Genomic DNA, 23,441 nt, shown 5'->3' on the forward strand with positions numbered 1-23,441 from the left:
TGTGAGGAAATGAGTTTACATACGTAAAGCATTTAGAACAATGACCTATACATAATAATCACTTAATGTATTTAAACCATAATTAGCATTATTATTATATCTATGATATTGAGCAAAGTAACTTCTCAAAGTAGGTGAGAATTGAATGTGATCATGCATGTAAGGTACATAGTGCTGTTGCTGGCACATCATGTAAAATAAGTGCCTGAGTGACCACCTCCCTCCTCCAGACCCTTCTCTTACTATATGACTTTTATCTCTTCTTGCTATACAACTAACTCTGTTCTACCTCCATCCACAACCTCTTCTCACTTGTCTACCCGTGTCTGTTGCTTGTATTTCCTGTTCCAACAATGTGTTAAGCAACATCTGAAAGCCAGAAGACAGTTGCCCCTGACACGTTTCCTAATCATCACTAAGGCCTGGGGAGACGCAGTGGACCAGCCAGGCACCAAATGCAGGTGTGATTGGCACACTAGTCAGTCAGCCCACAAAGCGTCTTCACCAGCTCCTCTGAAGTGTTGCATAAGGCAAAGATACGTTAAGTCTGTGGAGGCTGCCGTTTTCCGGAAAGGGCGCTGTAGTGATCTTTTCTGAGTGTCTCCTACTTATGACAAGTTGGACTTGGGAGGAAAGACATCTGCCAAAGCCTGAAGCCTCCAAGGTATAGATTCTCTCTCCATAGACATTCCTTTTTCTTTTATATCTTTGGTTAAAATGTCTTCTGGTGGACTACTGGGGCTGTTTGCCAAGGTTTCTGTTTGGTTGCTATGTAGAGGTTTGGAATACTTCACTGTGAGCATGGCTTCTCTTTAGGATGTGATGATTCCTTTGGAGTCATAATAAAATGTTAGACCTAATAATGCAGGAATTTCTTTGGAAAAAAATGTGGGCATGGATACACACATATGCACACACACCTCTTAGATATATTAAATCCCACTGACTGCACCTGAGTTTGTCTGCCAGCTCTGATAATGAGGGGTGGCCTGGATGTGCCTGAAGTATGGGGTCTGTAAAATGCATTTTAATATAGCTTAAGGGACAGTAGAGTGTAATGATCACTTGAGATGGATTACCAGGTTCTGACTTGTAGTTTTTCAAATAGTTGTCTGTGTGGGCTTGGGAATGTTATTTAACTTCTCTGTTGCTCAGTTTCTTCGTCTGTTAGATGGAAAGGATCGTAACAGTAGTACCCATTCATCTGATGTTGTGAGAACGAAATTAGTAAACATGAGTAGAGTCCCTAGAACAAACACCTGCCACATACTAAGAGCTGGAGAGGTGAACTTAACTGGTCGTTTCCTAGAAAATCTGCATGTCTCTGATTTTTTTAACAAATAAATAATTGATTTGACCAAATTTTAGAAAATATAGTTTGTTTTACCTGATGGTTGAAAATTATCCCTGATTATTTTGATTATTGATACAAATCAAGTTAAATAACATGGTTAGGTATTTTCTCTCTGCAGAAATGCTCTTGGAGTTTCTGAGATGAGAGGCTCCAGTGCTCGCAGACATATTTTCCATTATCACTTATCAGAATGGCTACCTTGGGCTGGACCAAAAGTCTGGTTATTGATTGAACATGTGTTAGCAGAGTGCTTGCCATCTAATGATTCTGAGCTAGGCACTGGAGTGGCACTTATGAGTGGATAGTGAGGTAACAGACAAGTATCCAGGCAATTAGAGCTCAGGTTGATTAAGTGGTATGAGAAGGGAATTTGGGGAAATTCTGAGAGCATCTAAAAGGGGTGTATCTTCCAGACTTAGCCAGAACTAAAAACAACTTCCTGGAAACATGACATGTGGGCTGGAAATCGGTCTGGAAGGGCCAGGCATGGTGGCTCACGTTTGTAATCCCAGCAATTTGGGAGGCTAAGGTGGGTGGATCACCTGAGGTCAGGAGTTTGAAACCAGCCTGGCCAACGTGGTGAAACTCCATCTCTACTAAAAATACAAAAATTAGCTGGATGTGGCGGTACGTGCCTGTAATCTCAGCTACTTGGGAGCCTGAGGCAGGAGAATTGCTTGAACCAGGGAGGCGGAGGTTGCAGTGAGCCACGATCCTGTCACTGCACTCCAGCCTGGGAAACAGAGCGAGATTCCATCTTGAAAAAAGAAAAAAAAAATCAGTCTGGAGGGAGACCAGAAATTATCCACGTGAAACTTGAGGGGACTTGTCTTTCAAGAATAGGGGGATAGCACAGAGTATTGAAGACATTTGAGGGCTTGGAACTTCTGAAGGAAGACAAATCAATAAAACAAGGTTGGATGGAGTTTTGAGATAGGGAGATGTAGGCAAGAGATTTAAAAGTTGATACCAGCTGTTCATCCAGTCTACCACTGATGGACATTTAGGGTGATTCTATGTCTTTGCTATTGTGAATAGGCGAGAGGTTTTCTGATCGCAAAGCAGCAACTCTCTCCACATTGCATGCATCTTAGTTCATTAGATATTTAATCCAAAAGACGTATAATTTTCCAATGGATAAATTTGAAGTCTTGGCTTTTTGACTATTTTTATTTGTACTTCTTGCAATAATTACATTGGGAACTCATTCACATAGTTTGCTTTAAGCTCTGTTGATCTTCCCTTGCTCTTGGGTTCTGTACACTGTTGAACATGGGAGGTAAAGGCTCCTTGTCATTTTACATTCATCTAAATTTAAATACATAGAAAATGTAATTTAATCCTAGCATGAAAATCAGTGTTGGTAGGAAACTTTGATGAGGAGTATTGGTAGGAAAATTTTATGACACTTATAATAAACTTTTTATCAGTATTGGTAGGGAACCTTTACAAATTTTTATAGCATTTCCCAGTGTAATAATAAAACATGGCCTGACTCTCACTTTCTTTTAAATTAGTGCTTAGTAAATTTGTTACCACACTTAAATGAGGGTCATACATGTTCCCACAATAGAGAATTAGAAAGGTAAACATCCTGTAAGTGGCATGTATTTAGTGTGACCAAAAAACAAAGTTATTAGAAAAATGGATCTGGAATATAATTTCTAACAAAAAGTAGAAATTAAGATACTATTCTTTCTTTTGAAATAAAAAGCTTTTATTTTACATTTAGGGGTGCATATACCTGTTTGTTGTATAGGTAAGTTCATGCCACGGGCGTTTGCTGTGCAGACTGTCACCAGGTACTAAGCCTAGTACCCAATCATTATTCTTCCTGATTTCCTCCCTCCTCTCTGATAGTCCCCAGTGTGTGTTTTTCCCCTCTGTGTCCATTTGTTCTTATCATTTAGCTCCCACTTATAAGTGAGAACATGTGATATTTGCTTTTCTGTTCCTGTATTAACTTTCTAAGGACAATAACTTCCAGCTTCATCCATGTTCCTGCAAAAGACATGATCTCATTATTTTTTATGACTGTATAGTATTCTATGGCATGTATGTACCACATTTTCTTCATCCAGTCAACCATTGATGGACTTTTGGGTTGATTCAATGTTTTTGCTGTTGTGAATAGTGTTACAATGCAAGTTCTTGTGCATGTGTCTTTATTAAGATCTTATTCTTAATCCAGTCAATAGTTTTGACAGAATTCAGCATCATTTCATGTGTTTATGGTTCATTCCATACCATCTCCCTTATCAGTTATAAAAGCATATAAGCATTTTACAACTGTTTTGTGTTGGAGGGTATTATGAATTAGAAAGTTATATTGCCCAGCATTCAGAAGTTCAATATAAGCATTCTGTGTGTACTTTAATGATACATATTTTTTAGCTATAATGATTGAGGTGGTTGTTTTGTGACCTTATATACAAACTTGAAGTCCTTTTTGTCAGTAGGCAGAGTATAAGTTTAAAGTTGATACCACCTGTTCATAGGTTAAAAATTTCCCTATGCTATCAAAGTCAACTCTTGCAATGTTAATATGAAATGAAAATTATTCCCATTTTTACAGAAGTGAAAACTCAGGTTCCCACTACATGGTCTGCAACTAGGAAATGATGAAATCTGGATTTGAATTTGGATCTTCCATAGTACTTAAACTCCGCCATGTGATGTTGATACTCAGAAAGACATCTCCTATATAGTGCTATATAATGTAATGATTTGAAAAATACTGGACCTTAGAGTAGAATTTTTTTAGTAGGATATGAAATCATTAAAGCTATATGAGTTTGGGTAAGTTTCTCAACCTCTCTATACCTCAATTTTTTCATTTGTGAAATGGAAATAATATTACAACAAACAGGATTAAATATATTAATATATTCACAGCAAGTAGACAGTGACTGGCACATAAATAAGTACTAAATAAATGGTACCTACTATTATTACTGGACTGTGACTAAAGCCATCATTCTTATATAAGAAACCACTGCTCAGAGAATCCATATGTCTGGTTGCTCACAACCAATTTGAAGAAAGGCAGGGGTTATATATCAGGGCATGTAAAATGAGAAAGAAATTGCTCTTTACCACTCCAAAGTTAAGTGAAGTACCAAGGCCAACTACAATGACCTGATGATGTCTACTACTCCAAGGCAAGACAGAATTGAATATTGTACAAACTCTGTTACTCTGCCCTGGTGTCCCATATGTAGACTGTCATTGTAATGTATGGACAGAATTGAATCCTTCTATAACACTCAAAATTGTGGCAGCTATTGGGAAAAGGGAAAGCATAAAGCCTTTGGATTTTTTTTCTATCACAGTCATAAACAACACCAAATGGCCTCCCATGAAGTTGAAGATGCAGAGCTAGGGTCAGCCTCAGCCCATGGTATCCCAGGCATTGAGCCAGGACCAGATGGGGTGAATAATTCTGTCTACCAGCCCACTGATGGATCACAAGACTATCAGAAAGGAGAACTACAGTTCCTTGGGGTAAGTCAGACTTAGTTTAAAAATTGATTTAAGGGGGAAGAAAAAAATTCAGTTGACCTGTTAAGAATGTATGTTTGAACTGTGAGGATTCTTTTACATGTGGATTTCTTCCACCTCTGCCATCCCGAAACAGCAAGAACAACCCCTGCTCTCTCCTTCTTCCTCAGTCTATTCAATGTGAAGAGGATAAGGATGAAGATCTTTATAAGTGGATGAAAATCCACTTAATGAATAGTAAATACATTTTCTCTTTCTTATGATTTCCTTAATAACATTTTAGTTTCTCTAGCCTATTGTATATAATATATCACATACAAAATATGTAATAATTGACTGTTTACGTTATTGGTAAGGCTTCTGGTCAGCAGTAGGCTATTAGTAGCTAAGTTTTTGGGAAATCAAAAGTTATATGTGGATTTTCAACTGTGAAGGGGTAAACATTGTAAACCCCTATGTTATTCAAGAGTCAACTGTATCATGTGAATTACTTTTTAATAATTTTATAAATTATATAATTTTATTTATATGATATTTATAAATTTTATAATTCTCAGTTATCACTGAATTAATGAAGAATTGGAGAAAAGACAGGGATTTATTAAAGATCTGGGGAGCAGAAATGCAGAAGCATTCTCTCATGGTAGAAAACATCAAACCTTGGAGAATAGATTCCAAGATCCTTTATTTTCTGCTTTGTGCCTTTGACCAGCCATGTCAGGAGGCTGAGCTCTATGAAGCTTATATTCTTTTTTTTAAAAAAATTTATTTTATTGCATTTTAGGTTTTGGGGTGCATGTGAAGAACATGCAAGATCGTTGCATAGGTACATACGTGGCAGTGTGATTTGCTGCCTTCCTCCCCAACACCTATATCCGTTATTTCTCCCCATGCTATCCCTCCCCAACTTCCCACCCCTATTCTATATTTTAAATTCAAAAATTGTGTTGAGAGAAAGGCTGAGTAAAATATGGGTTGCCCTCTGTCCGCCTTCATCATATTATAGCCCCAAAATGTGCTGGGAAGAGACTTTGACTCTATCTACCTTACCAGCCGTGTTTCCTTTACTCTCCTGCCGCTTGAGGAATTCTTGAGAATGAATAGAAATGTGGGGGAGAAGTGAAGATGAAAGGCTACCGCTGGAATTGGTGAGGATGGTGTGGAAGAAAAAACACTTTCAGATAAGCTCTTGCCCAGTTAATTTAGGCTTGACACTTAAACCATTTCGAGTACTGATATCTCCTTTCTGAGGACAATTAAAATGGTCTGTTTTCAGTGTACTCTTCAGTAAATGACTGTTATGACTCTTTTTCCTCTCCTTTTTTTCAGGCTATCCATATCCTGAATGCAGCAATGATTCTTGCTTTGGGTGTCTTTCTGGGTTCCTTGCCATACCTGTTCTACTTCAACAGGCACTTCTTTTTCTTCACCTTCTACACAGGCTACCCAATTTGGGGTGCTGTGTTTGTGAGTATTCATACTCCCCTGGCTGTGTGTTATTTCTTAGACCATCACTGCTGGAGATGTGTTTGATGACAAAAGTATTGTTTGTAGGTTATTTGAAGGTTGCATGCTGTGGTTTTGATTTGGATTCTTGTTACAAGCATTTAGAAACAAACATTTTCTTTTTTTATTTTTTAATTTGTTGCTTAATTATTTTTTTGAGATAGGGTCTTGGTCTGTTGTCCAGGCTGGATTGGCCTTCCAAAATGCTGTAATTGCTAGGTGCGATCCCTGATGCTTGGCCAAAAACTTCTTTCTGATTAAGAGAAATCACATTTACCAAGTACAAATGAAGTCCTAAAAATTATCGTATATCTATGTGTTACATTTGTAGATACTTAAAAAATTAAATGAAAAATGGGTATTCAGGTGTGGTGGCTCATGCCTGTAATATTAGCAGTTTGGGAGGCTGAGGCGGGTGGATCACAAGGTCAGGAGTTCGAGATCAGTCTGGCAATTCCAGCATTTTGGGAGGCCAACCCGAGAGGACCACTTGTGGTCAGGAGTTCGAGACCACCCTGGGAAATATGGTGAAACCCCATCTCTACTAAAAGTACAAAAACAAAAATTAGCTGGGCATGGTGGTGCTTGCTTGTAATCCCAGCTACTCTGGAGATGGAGCACGAGAGTCACTTGAACTGGGGAGGCAGAGGTTGCAATGAGCCCAGATCATGCCACTGCACTCCAGCCTGGACAACAGACCAAGACCCTGTCTCAGTTTTCTGTCCTGGGATGTAAATTTTAAAAAGGAGGTTTGTGTGACTATTGCTGGGTATCTGCTAATTGAGGGAGGGCCAAGAAGAAAATGATTGAGACTTAATATTCCTTTATATGTTTTACTTCCTGTTTTCAAACAGTTTTGTATTTCAGGAACCTTGTCTGTTGTAGCAGGGAGAAAACCCACAAGAACACGGGTAAGTAGTACTTCTTCTTTTTCTATGATTAGAGGAGTAGTAATAAATTATTCATAAACAGTAGGAGAGTAGGGGGTCCATGGATACAACTGAGACACCAAGTATCGTTTAATGTATAAAACATTAGTTTTCTTAACGTATTCAGATGGTAGGTCAGCAGAAGATGACACAGATGGTGAGCATGCATTTTTGGGTTGCTTACTCTGAATATTGGTGAATCTGCTTAGAAAAAGTCTTCTTGATTTTTATGTGTTGCCAAATTTGACTAATTCTAATTATTTGAATGTAAGAACTCCCACTACTAACTAGTTTCACAGCTGAAAGTCCAAACTTCTATTCCTAAACAACTGCTAAGTCTCTACGATGTGTTCTCAGTGAATCATGTAGCCATTGATACTGTACTTTCCTACTCGATTCATTCACGTTCCCTCTTCCATGGAAGGCTATTTTACCATTTTACTCTGGCCTCAAACACCAATCCTTCTTCTTTCATTCTTACTCACTGCTGATGATGTTTTTGTCTCTTTTGAGAAAACTGAAACTATTAGAAGAGAATTTTCAGACCTCTACCACTTAATGGACTAGATTTATATATATTATATATATATATATATATATATATATATATATATATATAATATATAAAATATATATTTTATATATATATATATTTTCTAGCCTCTTAACCATAGGTAAACTCCCTGTGATTTTCTTTAAAGTGGATCTCCCTACTTGAGTATGAAGTATAAGATTCCATTCTTTTTTTCCCCACACAAGTGCATCACTTTAATTTGTGTCTCTCTGCTAGTTTTTTTTTCCTTTGTCACCCAGGTGGGAGTGCAGTGGTGCAGTCACAGCTCACTACATCCTCCACATTCCAGGGCCAAAGCAATCTTCTCACCTCAGCCTCTCGAATAGCTGTGGCTACAGGTGCATGCCACCATGTCTGTCTAATTTTTGTCTTTTTTTTTTTTTTTGTAGCGACAGGATCTTGCCATGCTTGCCATGTTGCCCAGGCTGATTTCAAAATCCTGGACTCAAGCAATCCTCCTGCCTCAGCCTCTCAAAAGGCTGAAGTTAAAGGCATGAGTTACCTTGCCCAGTCTCTAATCAGCATGTAAGCATCCAGTTACTGTTATCAACTTAAAACAAAACAAGAAAACTGACAGTATTTCTCCCTGCTAGGTACAGGCACAATTTGTATTTCTTTCTGTAGCTAAACTCCTTCAAAGGAATTATCATGTTCTTTCTCTAATTTCCATCTACCTGGTTTCAATTAAACCCATTTCAGTAAGACTTTATTTCCTACTATCCTTCTGTAACTGCTGTCTTTAAGATCACTGAAAACTTCCACCTTGCTAAAACAATGGTCGATTCTTGATCCTCATCTACCTTATCCTAGGAGTAACATTTATTGTAGTTAGTCACCCACTCTCCTTCCAGGAATTTCCTCACTTGGCTTCCAGCATACATTGATTTTCCTCCCATCTTTTGATTTCTCCATCTCAGTCTCCTTTCCTGGATCCTTTCCCTCTCTCTGACCTTTTAATATTCTGGTGCCCCAGAGCTGAATTCTTTGCCACCTAGTCTTCTCAATCTATAGCTACTTCTTCTGTGATCTCACACATTCTCATGACTTCAAATAACATCTATATTCCCATAACCCTCAAATAATATTTCCAGCCCAGGTCTATCTCCTGATCATCAGATTGGCATGTGCAGATTCAAAGCTCAACTCCCAGCCTCTTTCCCCAACCTTCTCCTCATGTCAGCTGATGGGAACTTCATCCTTCCAGATTTCCAGACCAAACATCTTACAATATCCCTGAGTCTTCTTTCTTTCACAATCTTGAATCTGATTTATCAGCAAATAATGTTGGCTCTACTTTCAAGCTATTATTATATCTGATTTTGACCTTTTCTCATCTTTCTCCTAATGACATTTCATCCAGTTCACCTCGTCTCTACTAATCAGGCTCCCAGCTTTTATCGCTGAACTTCTCTTTGCCTTGCTAGAAACAGTGATCCCCTGAAGCCATCAAGCCAAGTATATCATTTATTTGCTCCAAATCCTTCATTTGCTTTGTGTTTTTCTTAGAGTTAGAAACAAAGTCCTGTTCATGATTCTGCAGAGCCCTACATGATTTAGCTCTCTGTTAACTTTCCTTCTTCTTTATATCCTAATATTGCCCATGTGCCCCCAATGCCATTGGCCCCCTTGCTTCCCCAGAAGATTCTGGTCTCAGGAATTTGAACTGAGTCTTTCCCTGACTGCAAGGATATTCCCTCAGATATCCTCTTGGCTGGCACCCACAGCTCTTTCACGCCTCTCCCCAGTGTCATTTCTTTTCTTTCTTTCTTTTTTTTTTTTTTTTTTGAGACAGAGTTTTGCTCTTGTTACCCAGGCTGGAGTGCAATGGCGCGATTTCGGCCCAACGCAACCTCCGCCTCCTGGGTTCAGGCAATTCTCCTGCCTCAGCCTCCTGAGTAGCTGGGATTACAGGCACGCGCCACCATGCCCAGCTAATTTTTTGTGTTTATAGTAGAGACGGGGTTTCACCATGTTGACCAGGATGGTCTCGATCTCTTGACCTTGTGATCCACCCGCCTCAGCCTCCCAAAGTGCTGGGATTACAGGCTTTAGCCACCGCGCCCGGCCTATCATTTCTATTTAATATCATGAACCACCTCTCTTTGGATACCCAGATTCTCTTTACACCATTCTATTAGCCACTAGTACTTAATTGCTTTCAAAAATATTATGTAATTTACCTATTAGTATGTTTACTTTTTTCTTTGTTTTTATTGCTAGAATGTAAGCTTCATGGAGGGTGGGGACCAGAAATCTTTCTTTCTTTCTTTTTTTCTTTTTTTCTTCTTTTTGAGACGGAGTTTCGCTCTTGTTACCCAGGCTGGAGTGCAATGGGGCGATCTCGGCTCACCGCAACCTCCGCCTCCTGGGTTCAGGCAATTCTCCTGCCTCAGCCTCCTGAGTAGCTGGGATTACAGGCACGCACCACCATGCCCAGCTAATGTTTTGTATTTTTAGTACAGACGGGGTTTCACCATGTTGACCAGGATGGTCTCGATCTCTTGACCTTGTGATCCACCCGCCTCGGCCTCTCAAAGTGCTGGGATTACAGGCTTGAGCCACCGCGCCAGGCCAGAAATCTTTCTTTGGTCATTGATGTTTGCCTTGCGTCTAGGATATCGATGCGTGTGTAAACAATATTCAATCAATGCTTGTTTCAGTGAATTGTTGCCAGAGGAATGGGGTATGTGCTGAAGATATTAACTGAAAATTCTTACTCTTTTTCAGATGCAACACAGTTTTGGAATGAACATTGCCAGTGCTACGATTGCATTAGTGGGGATTGCTTTTCTCTCAGTAAATTTAGCAGTTAATGTCCAGTCATTAAAGAGCTGTCGGTCTTTACCATCACAGGACCTATGTATTTACATGGGCTCCATATCAAATGTATGTTTTTGAAGAATATGTATAATAATAAAATATTTCAAACAATCCAGAATGTACAGAAAAATAATATGTCAGGTACCATGCTACCATAATTTGAATTTTGGGTCTATTTGCTCTATAATGAAGGGCAAATTAGATAATCCTTTGAATGTTTTTTTTTGAAATGAGGGTAACAACCCATTTCATGGGATTGCAATGAGAATTTAATAAGTTAACATATGATAAACAATTAAAACAAGGCTTAACATATTATGTTATTAACATTACTATAACAAGTACTATTACACTCACCAGAGAGATTTTTTGGAAGTTTCATTTCATATTTCTTTGCTTAATAAAACAAACGAGAGATTTACAGCTTTCTCTGAAATCTGGAATGTTCAAATCATGAGTTAAGTTTTGAAGGACTTCACTTTAGAATTAAATGAGTATGGTGTTTTAAAAGGAAAGCTCTTTAATAACCTTACCAGGTTTTTTTTGAGACAGAGTCTTGCTCCATTGCCAGGCTCCAGGCTGGAGTGCAGTGGTGTGATCTCGGCTCACTGCAACCTCCACCTCCTAGATTCAAGCAATTCTCCTGCCTCAGCCTCCCGAGTAGCTAGGACTACAGGTGCATGCCACCATGCCCAGCTAATTTTTGTATTTTTAGTAGAGACGGGGTTTCACCATGTTGGCCAGGATGGTCTTCATCTCTTGACCTCTTGATCCACCTGCCTCGGCCTCCCAAAGTGCTGGGATTACAGGCATGAACCACTGCGCCCAGCCCCCTTACCAAGTTTTTAAAATTTGTGTTTAGGTATTCTACCTCTTCTGAGGTCTACTTAGAAATTAATATTTTCCCTTGGAATTATCCATTTCATCCCAATGGTCTATGAACCATTAGTTATAGACTCACTCCTAAGCTTTCTGTTTTCTGATACTACTCATGGAAGTTTGTGTTCTCATTTTCTTTATTGTATTTTTAATGATCTAAATTTATATTTGTCAGAGCCTGATTTTTCTGTAGATTTGGTCGTATTTTTCCACCAGGGATATATCGTATTGGTTGCTTCTAGGTGCCTCAGTAATTAAAGTAGAGTCACTAGCCCAAAAGCAATTTTATTTTGTGTTTATATCAGCTTAGTGTTTTAGTTTCTAGGGATAAAGTAAATGCCTCAACTCCTATGAAGTACTGTTAATGAAATTGTGGAAAGGTCATTTTTGTTCATTTTCCTAAACTGCCTGCTACTCTCCTTAGTTTACTAATTCAAATTGGAAGGTGCTAGTGATAGTGTCAGAATTTTGTTTCTGTAGCTTCTTCCCCCTGTAGCTACTTCACGTGGGTTGACATAAGAAATGCCACACATCTTTCTCTTCAGATAAAATGTTTTCATACTTTAGATTGAAATACTATCCCTTCTACAGTGTTATGTGTGTCTGTGTCTTAAATCTAATTTATGGTTCACTTTGTTCCATTTTATGGGAAGGAGATGTTTTGTCTGGTTTCCTGCTGACATTTTTTTTTCCCCCTCTGGATGTTGCCACTGGGTTTGATATGAGGCGTCATATCCCTTAGGGCATGGTGTCTCTACTGCTGATTCTCACCTTCCTGGAATTGTGTGTGAGCATCTCTACCTTGGCCATTTGGTGCAATGCAAACTGCTGTGATTCTAGAGAGGTGAGGTTTTTCAAATGACTGATCATTCACATGGTCTTAAAGCCTCCCTCTAGGATTTGAAGTTGTTTCTGACTCTTAAACCTTTATGTGGTAATGATTTGTGGAGTTCTTGGAGTTAGAGATTGTATGACTGTTAGAGATAGAATGAAGGCTAAAAATAATTTGGATGTGAAAATGCAAGAGGAAATACTGTGTTTAATATATAAGAGCACACATTCCCACCTTGAAAAGATGGCCATTGAAGGTAGAGGTTGTACAAGGTATACAGGTACAGCTGGAATTAAGTTTAATTATTTTCTAATAACTTGTGACTTTCTACCTATATGACCTAGGAACAGTGAATAATTCTTTCTAAATTTTAGATATATTAACTGTAAAATGAAAATAATATTTTCATTCTCTTCTGATGTTTGTTGTGAGGACTGTGTATATAATCTTTACAGCATTTGGCACAGTAATAATCAGTGAATGGATTTTATTGTTGATGATTATGATGATAACAAAAAGGGATGGGAGGAGAGGGAGATGACGATCCTGTTCTTGGACATTAATGTTGTTTTATTTTCCAGGCGATTTCCTCATCTCCCAATTCTGTGGAATCAAGAATACCTCCTTATGAAAATAATTCTGAAAGCATGAATATTTGACCTTAAATCTCCAGTGACTCAGAGGTTTACCCATAAACTCAGGAGAACATGAGCCTGCCTGTAAAGCTCAATCTTTCTATCATGTCACCAATCACTAGAACCTTGGACACCTGACTGACTCTATCCTTTCTCTCCTTACTATAAATCCTACTAGTGTGTTGTGGGTATAGAAGGACAGATATATCTCTTCAGGCATTCTTGGATTTGTAACTTCTATGATCATTACTCCAAAGTTGTTTCAGAAATTGGTTCTATTTTTTCGTACCCACCTACTTCATTGCTTTATGAGGTTTAAGGAAGGAAGGTAGTATAATACCTATTTAATATATTTTTCCTAAAATCCAACTTCTGACCACCCAGTAGGAAGAAAATTGAGACTTTTTTTTTTTTCATTACAGAGAAATGCTTCTTGACTTTAGCTAACATTAGCATTACAAAAAGTGTCAAATGAAAAAATTACCATCATTGTCATGAAAATAAATTTTCACTGTATTTGAGGTGGGCGGGTTAAGGCTCAGGGATTTTGTTTCAGTGAACTGCTGGAATTCACACATGCCCTGATATGTATATGATGATTTATGTTGGTGAGGCTGAGAGCAAGCCTAAATGTGTTCTTCAAAGGACAATGGGAGACTGTAAAGTAGAGAAGCCAAGAACAAGGAAGGCCTTTAGAATCTGACAAATCTGGGTTCAAATTCTGAAACTTTCGCTTATTACCTGTATGAACACGGTACCTAATCTCTCTGACCTATTTTTCCACATCTGTAAAATAGATATAATACAGACAACTACTTTGTCAGCCGCTACGAGGGTTAAAAGGAAATAAAAAGAAGATGTGGAACAGCACCAAAGGTACTTGATGATGTTGCTGTTGGTGGTGGTCTTGCTGTTGCCGTTGAAAGCTTAGGTGGGATTGTGGTCAGATGCACTGGGGAGATACAGTGGAAACCCTTACTCACACTCCCATTGCGCCTTCTCGTATAACCTCCGACAACTTCAATGGCCATCTTTTCAAGGTAGCAATGTGGTGTGAAAACTTCCCTCAGTTCCTCATTTATATATCTGCTAAAGCACTTAGATTTCTTACTCATAAATATTCAAGATAAATAAAATGTATGAATTAGAAATGTAAACACTTACTGTGTCCGTAAATGTATACCCAGAAGTTCCTCTTAGCTGCTTGTGTATCATATGTGCAACGGTTCTTCTCTACTACTTCTCGCCTACCATATAATAAATATTTCTTTATTTTTTAATCCATTCGACGATCACTTGGGGAGTGCCTGTTATGTGTCATGTATTGTGCTAAGAGTTTGGCATATAACAGAGAATGATGCATAAGCTATGCTGTTAAGTCACTTGTAGTGGGAGATACAGACCCCTAAAAACACATAAGGGCTATGATAGGAAGAGTATAGGAATTTTGAGAAGCACATAAGAAGAGTTTCTAACTCAGATTAGAGGACATGTCAGTGATAATTTTTCAGAACAGATCTTAAATATAACTGGGAGTTTACACAATGGAAGGGAAACGGAAGAAGAGAGGATACATTCAAAAGCCTTTAAGTTAGAAAAAGTTTTGAATATTCAAAGAATAAACTAGGAACGTTAGTGGGTCTAACTTCAGTGTATAATGGGCAGACGGAAAGATAAAAGTTTGAAGAGAGAAGCGTATGTCACAAGAGATTATTAGACGACAACTCTGTGAGTCTTAAGAAGCAACTGAAAATGTATCCAAGTGCAGGGCATGGTGGCTCACGTCTGTAATCCCAGCAATTTTGGAGGCTGAGGCAGGGGGATTACTTGAGGTCAGGAGTTCGAGACCAGCCTGGCTAACATGATGAAACCCCGTCTGTACTAAAAATACAAAAATTAGCTGGGCATGGTGGTACATGCCTGTATTCCCAGCCACTCTGGAGGCCGAGGCAGGAGAATCACTTGAACCTAGGCAGCAGAGGTTGCAGGGAGCCAAGATTGTACCGCTGCACTCCAGCCTGGGTAACAGAGTGAGACTCCATCTCAACAACAGCAACAACAAAAACTTTACACAGTGATGTCCTGAAACTGGCTTGTATTGGTTGTGGAAGTCAATTTTAAATTTCCAGGGAGCACAAGTCAACATAATTTGGGTAGCTTGAAATTAGCTATGATGAGAGGATTTACACCACAGAGATGGGAAAAGCTACAGGTTTTAGCATTCACATGTAGACTTTGCCTGCAGCAAATACTATTGTGTTGTTTGAAAGGTGATTTTGTTTCCCTCATTTCTACTTTATTTATCATTTAAATGTTTCAGTAAGGAAGATTTGTCTCTTCTCTATTCATTTATTAAATATTTGTATCATTATCATTTTGTGCTCATGAATATTTTTATTTTTCTTTTGGTTACAACCAATATTTATTTTGTTTCTCAACGTTTTCCAACTGTGGCCATTTGGAGCTGAGTTAGTTCCTGTGTAGTTTTTGCATGCTCCATCCCACCCTTCCCTTTTTACCACGTTCATATTTTCTGGAACTACAAGGTTCTTCCTGTTATTTCATCTGCTACAGACCTAGAATTTTCAGCCCTGGTTTCTTTATTGAGAGAACTATGTTTAGAAAACCTGACCTGGGGGCAAGATATGCTTATTGCTACTGTGCGTCACTGCTTCCAGGCACTCTCAGGGGACAAAGCTATGAAATATAGGCATGTACACTAACCCATGCACACATATGTCTATATTTGTTATCATATGTGTGTATGTATCTATCCACCACTCTCTTTCTCTCTGTCATGAATTCCTACTGATAAATTCTACTGAAACATGGCCATGCAGTTTCCATTCTAGCAACCTCCCAACCTTGCTTATTTATAACCTGTTTTCTGAGTATAATACATCTGGCAACAATTTCCACAATCAAGGAGAGGAATCCTCCTTCAGTGTCTTATAAGATTGTTGTAGGAGTCTGTAGGTCATCTTGCAGGGTTGTCTCAAGTATTGAACAAAAGACAGAGGTTCTGAGAAAAAACAGCAAATGGCTCCAGCATACAGAGAGAAAATTGAGAGGGAGCTAAAAGACATCTACAATGATGTACTGTCTCTTGGAAAAGTTCTTGATCCCATGCCTCAGAAGCAGAGATCAAAATCTATTTAAAAATGAAAAAGACTGCTATTGCTGCTTGGCCTGAGGTTGCTGCCGGTGATGACAAGAAAAAGGTTGTAATCAGTCACAACAAGCACACCGTAAGCTTGTGAAATTATCAAAAAGGAAATGCAACCAACAAATCCTATCAGATTGGGTCTGGCCCCTAATGTCTCTGTCTTCTGTTATGAGCTTCTGAACTCCCCAGAGAAATCCCATTCACTTGTAAAGGCAGCTTTGGTGAAGCCCTTGTTGAACTTGATACATTAAGTTGTTATACAAAGATAGCTTGCTAATGCAGTTACTGAGAGACAACTTGACATGCGGACATTGGATACTCAAAGAGATGAAACTGGAGCAAGAGGAAGAAAAAATTAACCAGCCTTCCAACTTTCATCTGCCTCGTTCTAAAATTTACACAGTAGACAGTTTGTCATTCATGCTGTCTCACAAATAGTTTTTTGTTTAGATTTGTGACAGGTTTATGTTCGTCGTAGCAATATTCACAATGGCCAAGATATGGAATTTCTATTTTAATTTCAATACTTCCTATGTGGTGTTTTATGTTTAACATTAGGAGAGTAGAGCCAGTTAACATTTTGGGAGTTATCTGTTTTCATTTTGAGATGGCGAAAATGGAGATGTGGAATTTTTATATAAATTATAAATGTTTGGCATAGTACTTTTGGTACCCTGTGACTTCACAATCACCAGAACTAAAGCTGCCCCCATGTCTGAATGAAGAAAACCGCTTACAAATTGGTTTGTCTTGGTGGGGAATAAAAGGGATAATTTGTTCCAGTCACAGGTATAGTAACTGTGGGTCCTTTAAGATTTGGAGCACCTACAAGATTGTGGTAGAAACAGATATGCTATGGATACCACATGTTAAACCACGTATGTCTGCAGAATACTCAATCTCAATGTGCCCACCTTTGACTACAGCTGCAGAAGTGTTTCTTTAGACAAAGCTGAGACCAATTTACTCTGGATAAGGGCAGAAATGGTTTAAATTCCATTATTTGTGAAGTTCACTGCTGTTTGCTTTCATTATTTTTGCTACGCTCATTATCTTTGTATTCAAATGTCTTAGGCAACCTAAGAACAATCATAAAAGTAAAGATGCAGTAAAAGTGAATTGCTTGACAGTCATTACCTCGTTTATATCAAGCAAATCAGTAAAATTTTAAAAAAGTATTTAATTCTTTTAATGTTTTTTCTTTTATGATTTTTTTGATACTTGCCTTACATGCACGTGCTATAAAAGTAGTTAACAGAGAAATAACTTGAGATAATGCATAGTTTTGTTTAATATCTGATGATATTTTTATGAACACTCCAACATAATTGTTAACAACACATGTATTATGTTCATTTAAGTGGAATAAATGTATGAATAGCCTTTCCACTACTTTCTCTATAGCTTTTGATGTAAATTAGTCTTTTGAGTCTAAAATTTCTCTAAAGGAAGTTGTACATTTTTTGAAATGTATTCCTTATTCTCTCTTGGCAGCTAATGGAATTTTACCAAGTTTAAACACAAAGTTTATTATAGCAAAAATACTAATAGCATAATTACCATTTGCAACCATGTCCCGTGTTCCCCTCTCCTTCTCCTTACCCTGGAGAAAATGAGTTTTTGTTTTTTTCTAGTGGAAGGAGATTAATTGGAAAAAAGTAATGTTTCACTTAAAATTTTGCCATACAGCATTTTCTAACTTAGGAAGCCACAATGTTCCTGCCCCATCATGACACTGGGTAGCATTAACTGTAAATTTTGGGCTTCAAAATAACTTTTGGTTTTTAAGAAACTTAGATACTATTATAGGCTGCCTTTGATTTTGAACCTTTATTCTTTCTATTTGTCAGAAACATAAGATTATCTTTCTTTTTTAGCCTTCTCTCTTGTCACCAACCATTCCTACTTGGTAGCTGTTTACTTGGAAAAAGGCTACGTGATCTTGCTGGCTCCACTAAATGTCTAAGACACCCTGCTTCCTTTGCTTGCATCCCACAAACTATTTCCCTCATCCTATTTACTGCAACAAATCTCTCCTTAGTTGATGAGATTGTGTTTATCTCCCTTTAAACCTTACCTGCCCTTAAAAGTCTGTCATTTTCTGCCTTTGAAATCTTTCCTCTCTCTTTTCCTCTATTCTCTAAATAATAATGCAGTTAAGTTATACCCAAAGTTCACTCTACGGAAAATTTCCTCAATACTTTGCAGAAAATGCCAAACAAATCATTAAAAGAGGCATATTGTTTTTTCTTTTAGAATGTAGGCTCCTAAAGAGGAAGGTCAATGTTGTCTGTATGTTCTATTGTGCCTCGCACATTGTAAGTGCTCAATAAATATTGATGACAGGAGGCAGTGAGTCTTGATTATGAAGGTGAGTAACACTGGTGAGAAATCCCAAACACTGGGTTGTTGCTTGTTTTATCATGACCTTACATTAAGTTGGGAAAATATTTGCCCCTGTTGAATAACTGTCCCAAATAGTACATTCAAATAAAAATACAATAGAGGAAAAAAATTAACAAGTTCTGGCTATCTAAGGTGATACAGTTTGGCTGTGTCCCCACCCAAATCTCATCTTGAATTATAGTTTCCATAATTCCCGTGTGTTATGAGAGGGACCCTGTGGGAGGTAATTGAATGATGGGGGTGGTTACCCCCATGTTACTGTTCTCATAATGGTGAGCGAGTTCTGACAAAATCTAATGGTTTTTAAAGAGGTTTTTCCCTCTTTGCTCATCATTCTCCTTCCTGCCCTCATGTGAAGAAGGACGTGTTTGCTTCCCCTTCTGCCATGATTCTGTTTCCTGAGACCTTCCTAGCCATGTGGAACTGTGAGTCAATTAAACCTTTTTCCTTTATAGATTGCCTAGTCTCAGGCAGTTCTTTATATCAGTGTGAGAACAGACTAATAGATAAGGTATAGTATGGGTGGTGATGAATATGTAAATTAATTTGATTATAGTAGTCATTATACAATGTATATGTTTATCAAGTCATTACATTGTACACCTTGCATATATACAACATTTATCAATTACATATTTAAAAGGTGGGGCAGGGGAATAAGCAAGCATGGAAACCCCCACCAGCCACATGGAAACCTACATTATACTAAAAACTAAAATTGTGGCTAAATAGATATTTGCCATGGAAAGTAGTAATGAAAATGTGTGATAGATCATACTAGGACATGCCTGAAAGAGGAAAAGACAAACTGATATTTTATTCAAAATACATTATATTGAGGTATATGAAAAATAAATAAAAGTGTACAAATAGTAAGTGTACAACTTCGTATTTTTTACCGTGGTAAGAACATTTAACATGAGTTAACACTTAACTGTCCTCTTAACAAATTTTTAAATGTACACTGCATTATTATGGACTATAGATGAAAAGTTATGCATTAGGCTTTCTAGATGCCCATTTTATTTGTAGATTTGGACAATTTCTTTTATCGTTTTTTGAATAAGCTTTATTTCTTTTTCTCTCTCTTCTTTTTCTGAGAATCCTATAATTTTTATATTGACCCACTTAATGATGTTCCATAAGTTCTCTAAGCTTTTTTTACTCTTTTCATTTCTCTAGATAATTTTAATAAACTGTCTTCAAGTTTACTGATATTTTCTTCTGCTTACTCTATCTCCTGTTGAACCTACCTGGTGAATTTCATTTCAGTTGTTGTGTTCTTCAGCTCTATGATTTCTATTTGATACTTTTAAATCTTTCTATCTCTGTTGAAATTCTCCCATTCATGCATGTTCTCCTGACCTCATTTTGCTTTTTTATGATGGTTATTTTGATTTCTCTTTCAGGTATATCACATATCTTTGTATCCTTGTGGTCAGTTTCTGAAAACTTATTTATTTTTTAGAGCATATTTTTTGTTTCTTCATTGCCCCTGACTCTTGCATTGATGTTTTCACAATAGTCTCATAGAAAGGACTGTTATAGAAGAAGCACTTCACCAACCTGCCAGTCCAGACATCTGGGAGCATCTCAAGTCCAGATGCTATCTTGGACTGTTATTTTTGTTCTCAGTGGCTCCTAGGCATTTGGAATATGGCAGGACCCATTAAACCTCTGAGACAGTTGAGGCAGATCCAGGGCCTTAGGCAGCCCTCAGAAAAATCAGACCATTGAACGTATGGTTTTCTCTTTTTCTTTTCCTTCTCAGATAGCTGAGTTTTTTTTTTGGTGGTGGTGGGAGGGCAGTTGTGGTTCAGTGTTGTTCTGTTTGTTTTGCCTATTTGCTTTTCCTTGAGCTGGAAGGCTGGAATGTGGCATGTACTGCTTGATATTCAAACGGCAGTCTTTGTTCTCAATGTGACTAAAGTATGCTAGGTCTTGTCTGGCCTTGCCTGAGATAGGCAAGACAGAAGTAAATGCCTCAGCAGCCCCCAGAAAAATTAGAATGCTAAACTTATGGCCCAGTGTTTTCATTCCTTCAAGGAGAAGCTTGAGGAATTGCCAGACTGTCTTCCACAATAGTTGAACTAATTTACATTCCCACCAACAGTGTAAAAGCGTTCCAATTTCTCCGCATCCTTTCCAGCATATGTTGTTTCCAGACTTTTTAATGATTGCCATTCTAACTGGTGTGAGATGGTATCTCACTGTGGTTTTGATTTGCATTTCTCTAATGACCGGTGATGATGAGCTTTTTTGTTCATATGTTTGTTGGTCATATAAATGTCTTCTTTTGAGAAGTGTCCTTTTATATCCTTTGCCCACTTTTTGATGGGGTTGCTTTTTTCTTGTGTATTTGTTTAAGTTCTTTATAGATTCTGGATATTAGACCTTTGTCAAATAGATAGATTGTAAATTTTTTTTCCCATTCTGTAAGTTGCTTGTTCACTCTGACAATAGTTTCTTTTGCCATGCAGAAGCTCTTTAATTTAATTAGATCTCATTTGTCAATTTTGGCTTTTTTTGCAATTGCTTTTGGTGTTTTAGTCATGAAGTCTTTGCCCATGCCCATGTCCTGAATGGAATTGCCTAGGTTTTCTTCTAGGCTTTTTATGGTTTTACTTTTAAGGCTTTAATCCAAGATAGTATAAATTTCAACTTGTAACATGCAAATTCATGCATATATATTTTAAGTAAATTGAGCATTCAGTTTGAGAAAACAATTATTCATGTGGGATACAAAAGCAAATTTCTTGTAAGTTTCAAGAAATAAATTTAGTATGTAACTGAAAGAAGAAAACTTGCTTGTCAAAGAGGAAGCCAGAGATGGGTGTGGGTGAAAGGCATGTGCAAAGACCATGCTAGAGGAGGAAAGATACAGGGTAGGGAAGGGGTGTTAGCTCTATTATCTCTTCCTTTCAGGTAGCAGTGTAGTTAAAACTCATCTTGATAATTTTGCCTCATCCAAAAAAGCCAGTCATTTTGTCATATGTTTCAATGTTTACTATTGTGAAAGATGATAAAACATGGCTGTAGGGAAACAAAGTGTGGGCATAGAAGATGATAAGTAACTTACAACGGGGCAAGGAGGTGCTTGTGAAAATTGGAATAGGAAACTATTCAGAGGCCATAAGTTATGACAGATTCAGATTTGAGTTTTGCAAGGTTCTGTTGACGATGCTCAGAAAATAGCATTGTGTCTAAAGACTAAAGATCATCTTCAGTTTGTTTCCTGTCTAAATCTCAAGTTCAATTCCTAATTATTTGCTACACAAATAATGAACTACTCTAAACTACTAAGAAACACCACATAGAACCATGATTTCAGGACTTTTCCTAGCAGGTGTGGGGTAATTTCACTAAGAGAAGCAATAAGGCCAGATGCAGTGGCTCATACCTATAATTCCAGCATTTTGGGAGGCTGAGATGGGTAGATCACCTGAGGTTGAGCATTCAAGACCAGCCTGGCCAACATAAAGAAACCCTATCTCTACTAAAAGTACAAAATTAGCCAGGTGTGGAGGTGCATGCCTGTAATCCCAGCTACTTGGGAGGCTGAGGCAGGAGAATTATTTGAACCTAGGAGGCAGAGGTTGTGGTGAGCTGAGGTCCTGACATTGCACTTCAGCCTGGGCAAAAAGTGTGAAATTCTATCAGAAAAGAAGGAAGGAAGGAAGGAAGGAAGGAAGGAAGGAAAGGGAAGGGAAGAGAAGAGAAGAGAGAGAGAAAGAAAGAGAGAGAAAGAAAGAAGGGAAAGAAGGGAAGAAGGGAGAGAGGAAGGAAGAAAGGAAGAGAGAGAAAGAAGAAAGAAAGAAAAGGAAGGGAGGAAGGCAGAAAGGGAGGAAGGCAGGCAGGCAGGCAAAAAAATGAAAATTCCTGACTGGGTGCAGTGACTTACTCCTGTAATCCCAGCACTTTTTGAGGCTGATGCAAGTGGATCACAGGAGTTTAAGACCAGTCTGGCTAACATGGTGAAACCCCGTCTCTACTAAAAATTCAAAAAAAAATTAGCCCTATGTAGCTGCATACTCCTGTAGTTCCAGCTACTCAGGAGGCTGAGGCAGGAGAATCGCTTGAATCTGGGAGGCAGAGGTTGCAGTGAGCTGAGATTGTGCCGTTGCACTCCAGTCTGGGTGACAGAGTGAGACTCTGTCTCAAAAGAAAAAAAAAAAAAGAAAGAAAAAAAGAAGAGAAATTTGTTGTAGCTACTGCTTTCAGTCTGAAGGTTACCTTCTCTGGAAATTCCTTCCCTGAACTCTACATATCCCCTATCAGGCAGAATTGTTATGCCCTCCTATGATTCCAACATCCTCTAGCCTCCAACATATTGGATAATATCATTGTTCTATTCTGCTTGATTGTGGGCTAGAAGGACCGGGGATTTTGTATTCATCTGTGCATACACAGTGATAAGAACAGTGCCTGGCATGGAATATTAAGTTCTTTTTGGATGAATGTGTAAGTGAATAAGGTCTATTCCTTAATTCCAAACACCTTGGTTAGGTCCACCAATTCCTGAAGACACCGTGGGAAGATGACTCCTGAGTTAATAAACTTGCTACAAAAGCTATGCCATTATATCTTTTAGTATATTCTGTTTATGCAAATATCATAGTTTCTTACAAAAATATTTTTTTACATCCTCTCCAAAAAAAATCCACACATGATTAGATTATTATCTAATTATTAGATTATTATCTAATCATGTGGGGATTTTTATTATCTTAAATAAAATCATGATTTTATTTTATTCACACATGATTTTTATTATCTTAAATTTTATTAATGAGTCATTTGAGATTATGTTTACAATTAAACTGAAATAAAAACCTCTTT

The 23,441-nt window shown here is 37.9% G+C and overlaps 1 protein-coding gene and 1 pseudogene across 4 annotated transcripts; both read left to right on the forward strand.

The window, feature by feature from the left end:
* Window positions 1-464: 464 nt before the first annotated feature.
* MS4A3 (membrane spanning 4-domains A3) lies at window positions 465-14,319 on the forward strand. 4 transcript variants are annotated; one of them, XM_003920176.4, is made up of 7 exons: window positions 465-664; window positions 4,687-4,858; window positions 6,185-6,322; window positions 7,216-7,272; window positions 10,592-10,750; window positions 12,306-12,407; window positions 12,977-14,319. In XM_003920176.4, the coding sequence occupies exons 2-7, from the start codon at window positions 4,703-4,705 to the stop codon at window positions 13,052-13,054; spliced, it is 690 nt and encodes a 229-aa protein (XP_003920225.2). In that variant the 5' UTR covers window positions 465-664; window positions 4,687-4,702; the 3' UTR covers window positions 13,055-14,319. The 4 variants fall into 4 exon arrangements, with proteins under 4 accessions (XP_003920225.2, XP_074257634.1, XP_074257635.1 ...); XM_074401533.1 differs by lacking the exon at window positions 465-664 and having other exon boundaries at window positions 672-4,858; XM_074401534.1 differs by lacking the exons at window positions 465-664; window positions 12,306-12,407 and having other exon boundaries at window positions 672-4,858.
* Window positions 14,320-15,848: 1,529 nt separating this feature from the next.
* On the forward strand, window positions 15,849-17,825 carry LOC141584962 (14-3-3 protein zeta pseudogene; annotated as a pseudogene).
* The last annotated feature ends 5,616 nt before the right edge of the window (window positions 17,826-23,441 follow it).

This window comes from Saimiri boliviensis, chromosome 6, assembly GCF_048565385.1.
Source record: "Saimiri boliviensis isolate mSaiBol1 chromosome 6, mSaiBol1.pri, whole genome shotgun sequence".
NCBI lineage: Eukaryota > Metazoa > Chordata > Mammalia > Primates > Cebidae > Saimiri > Saimiri boliviensis.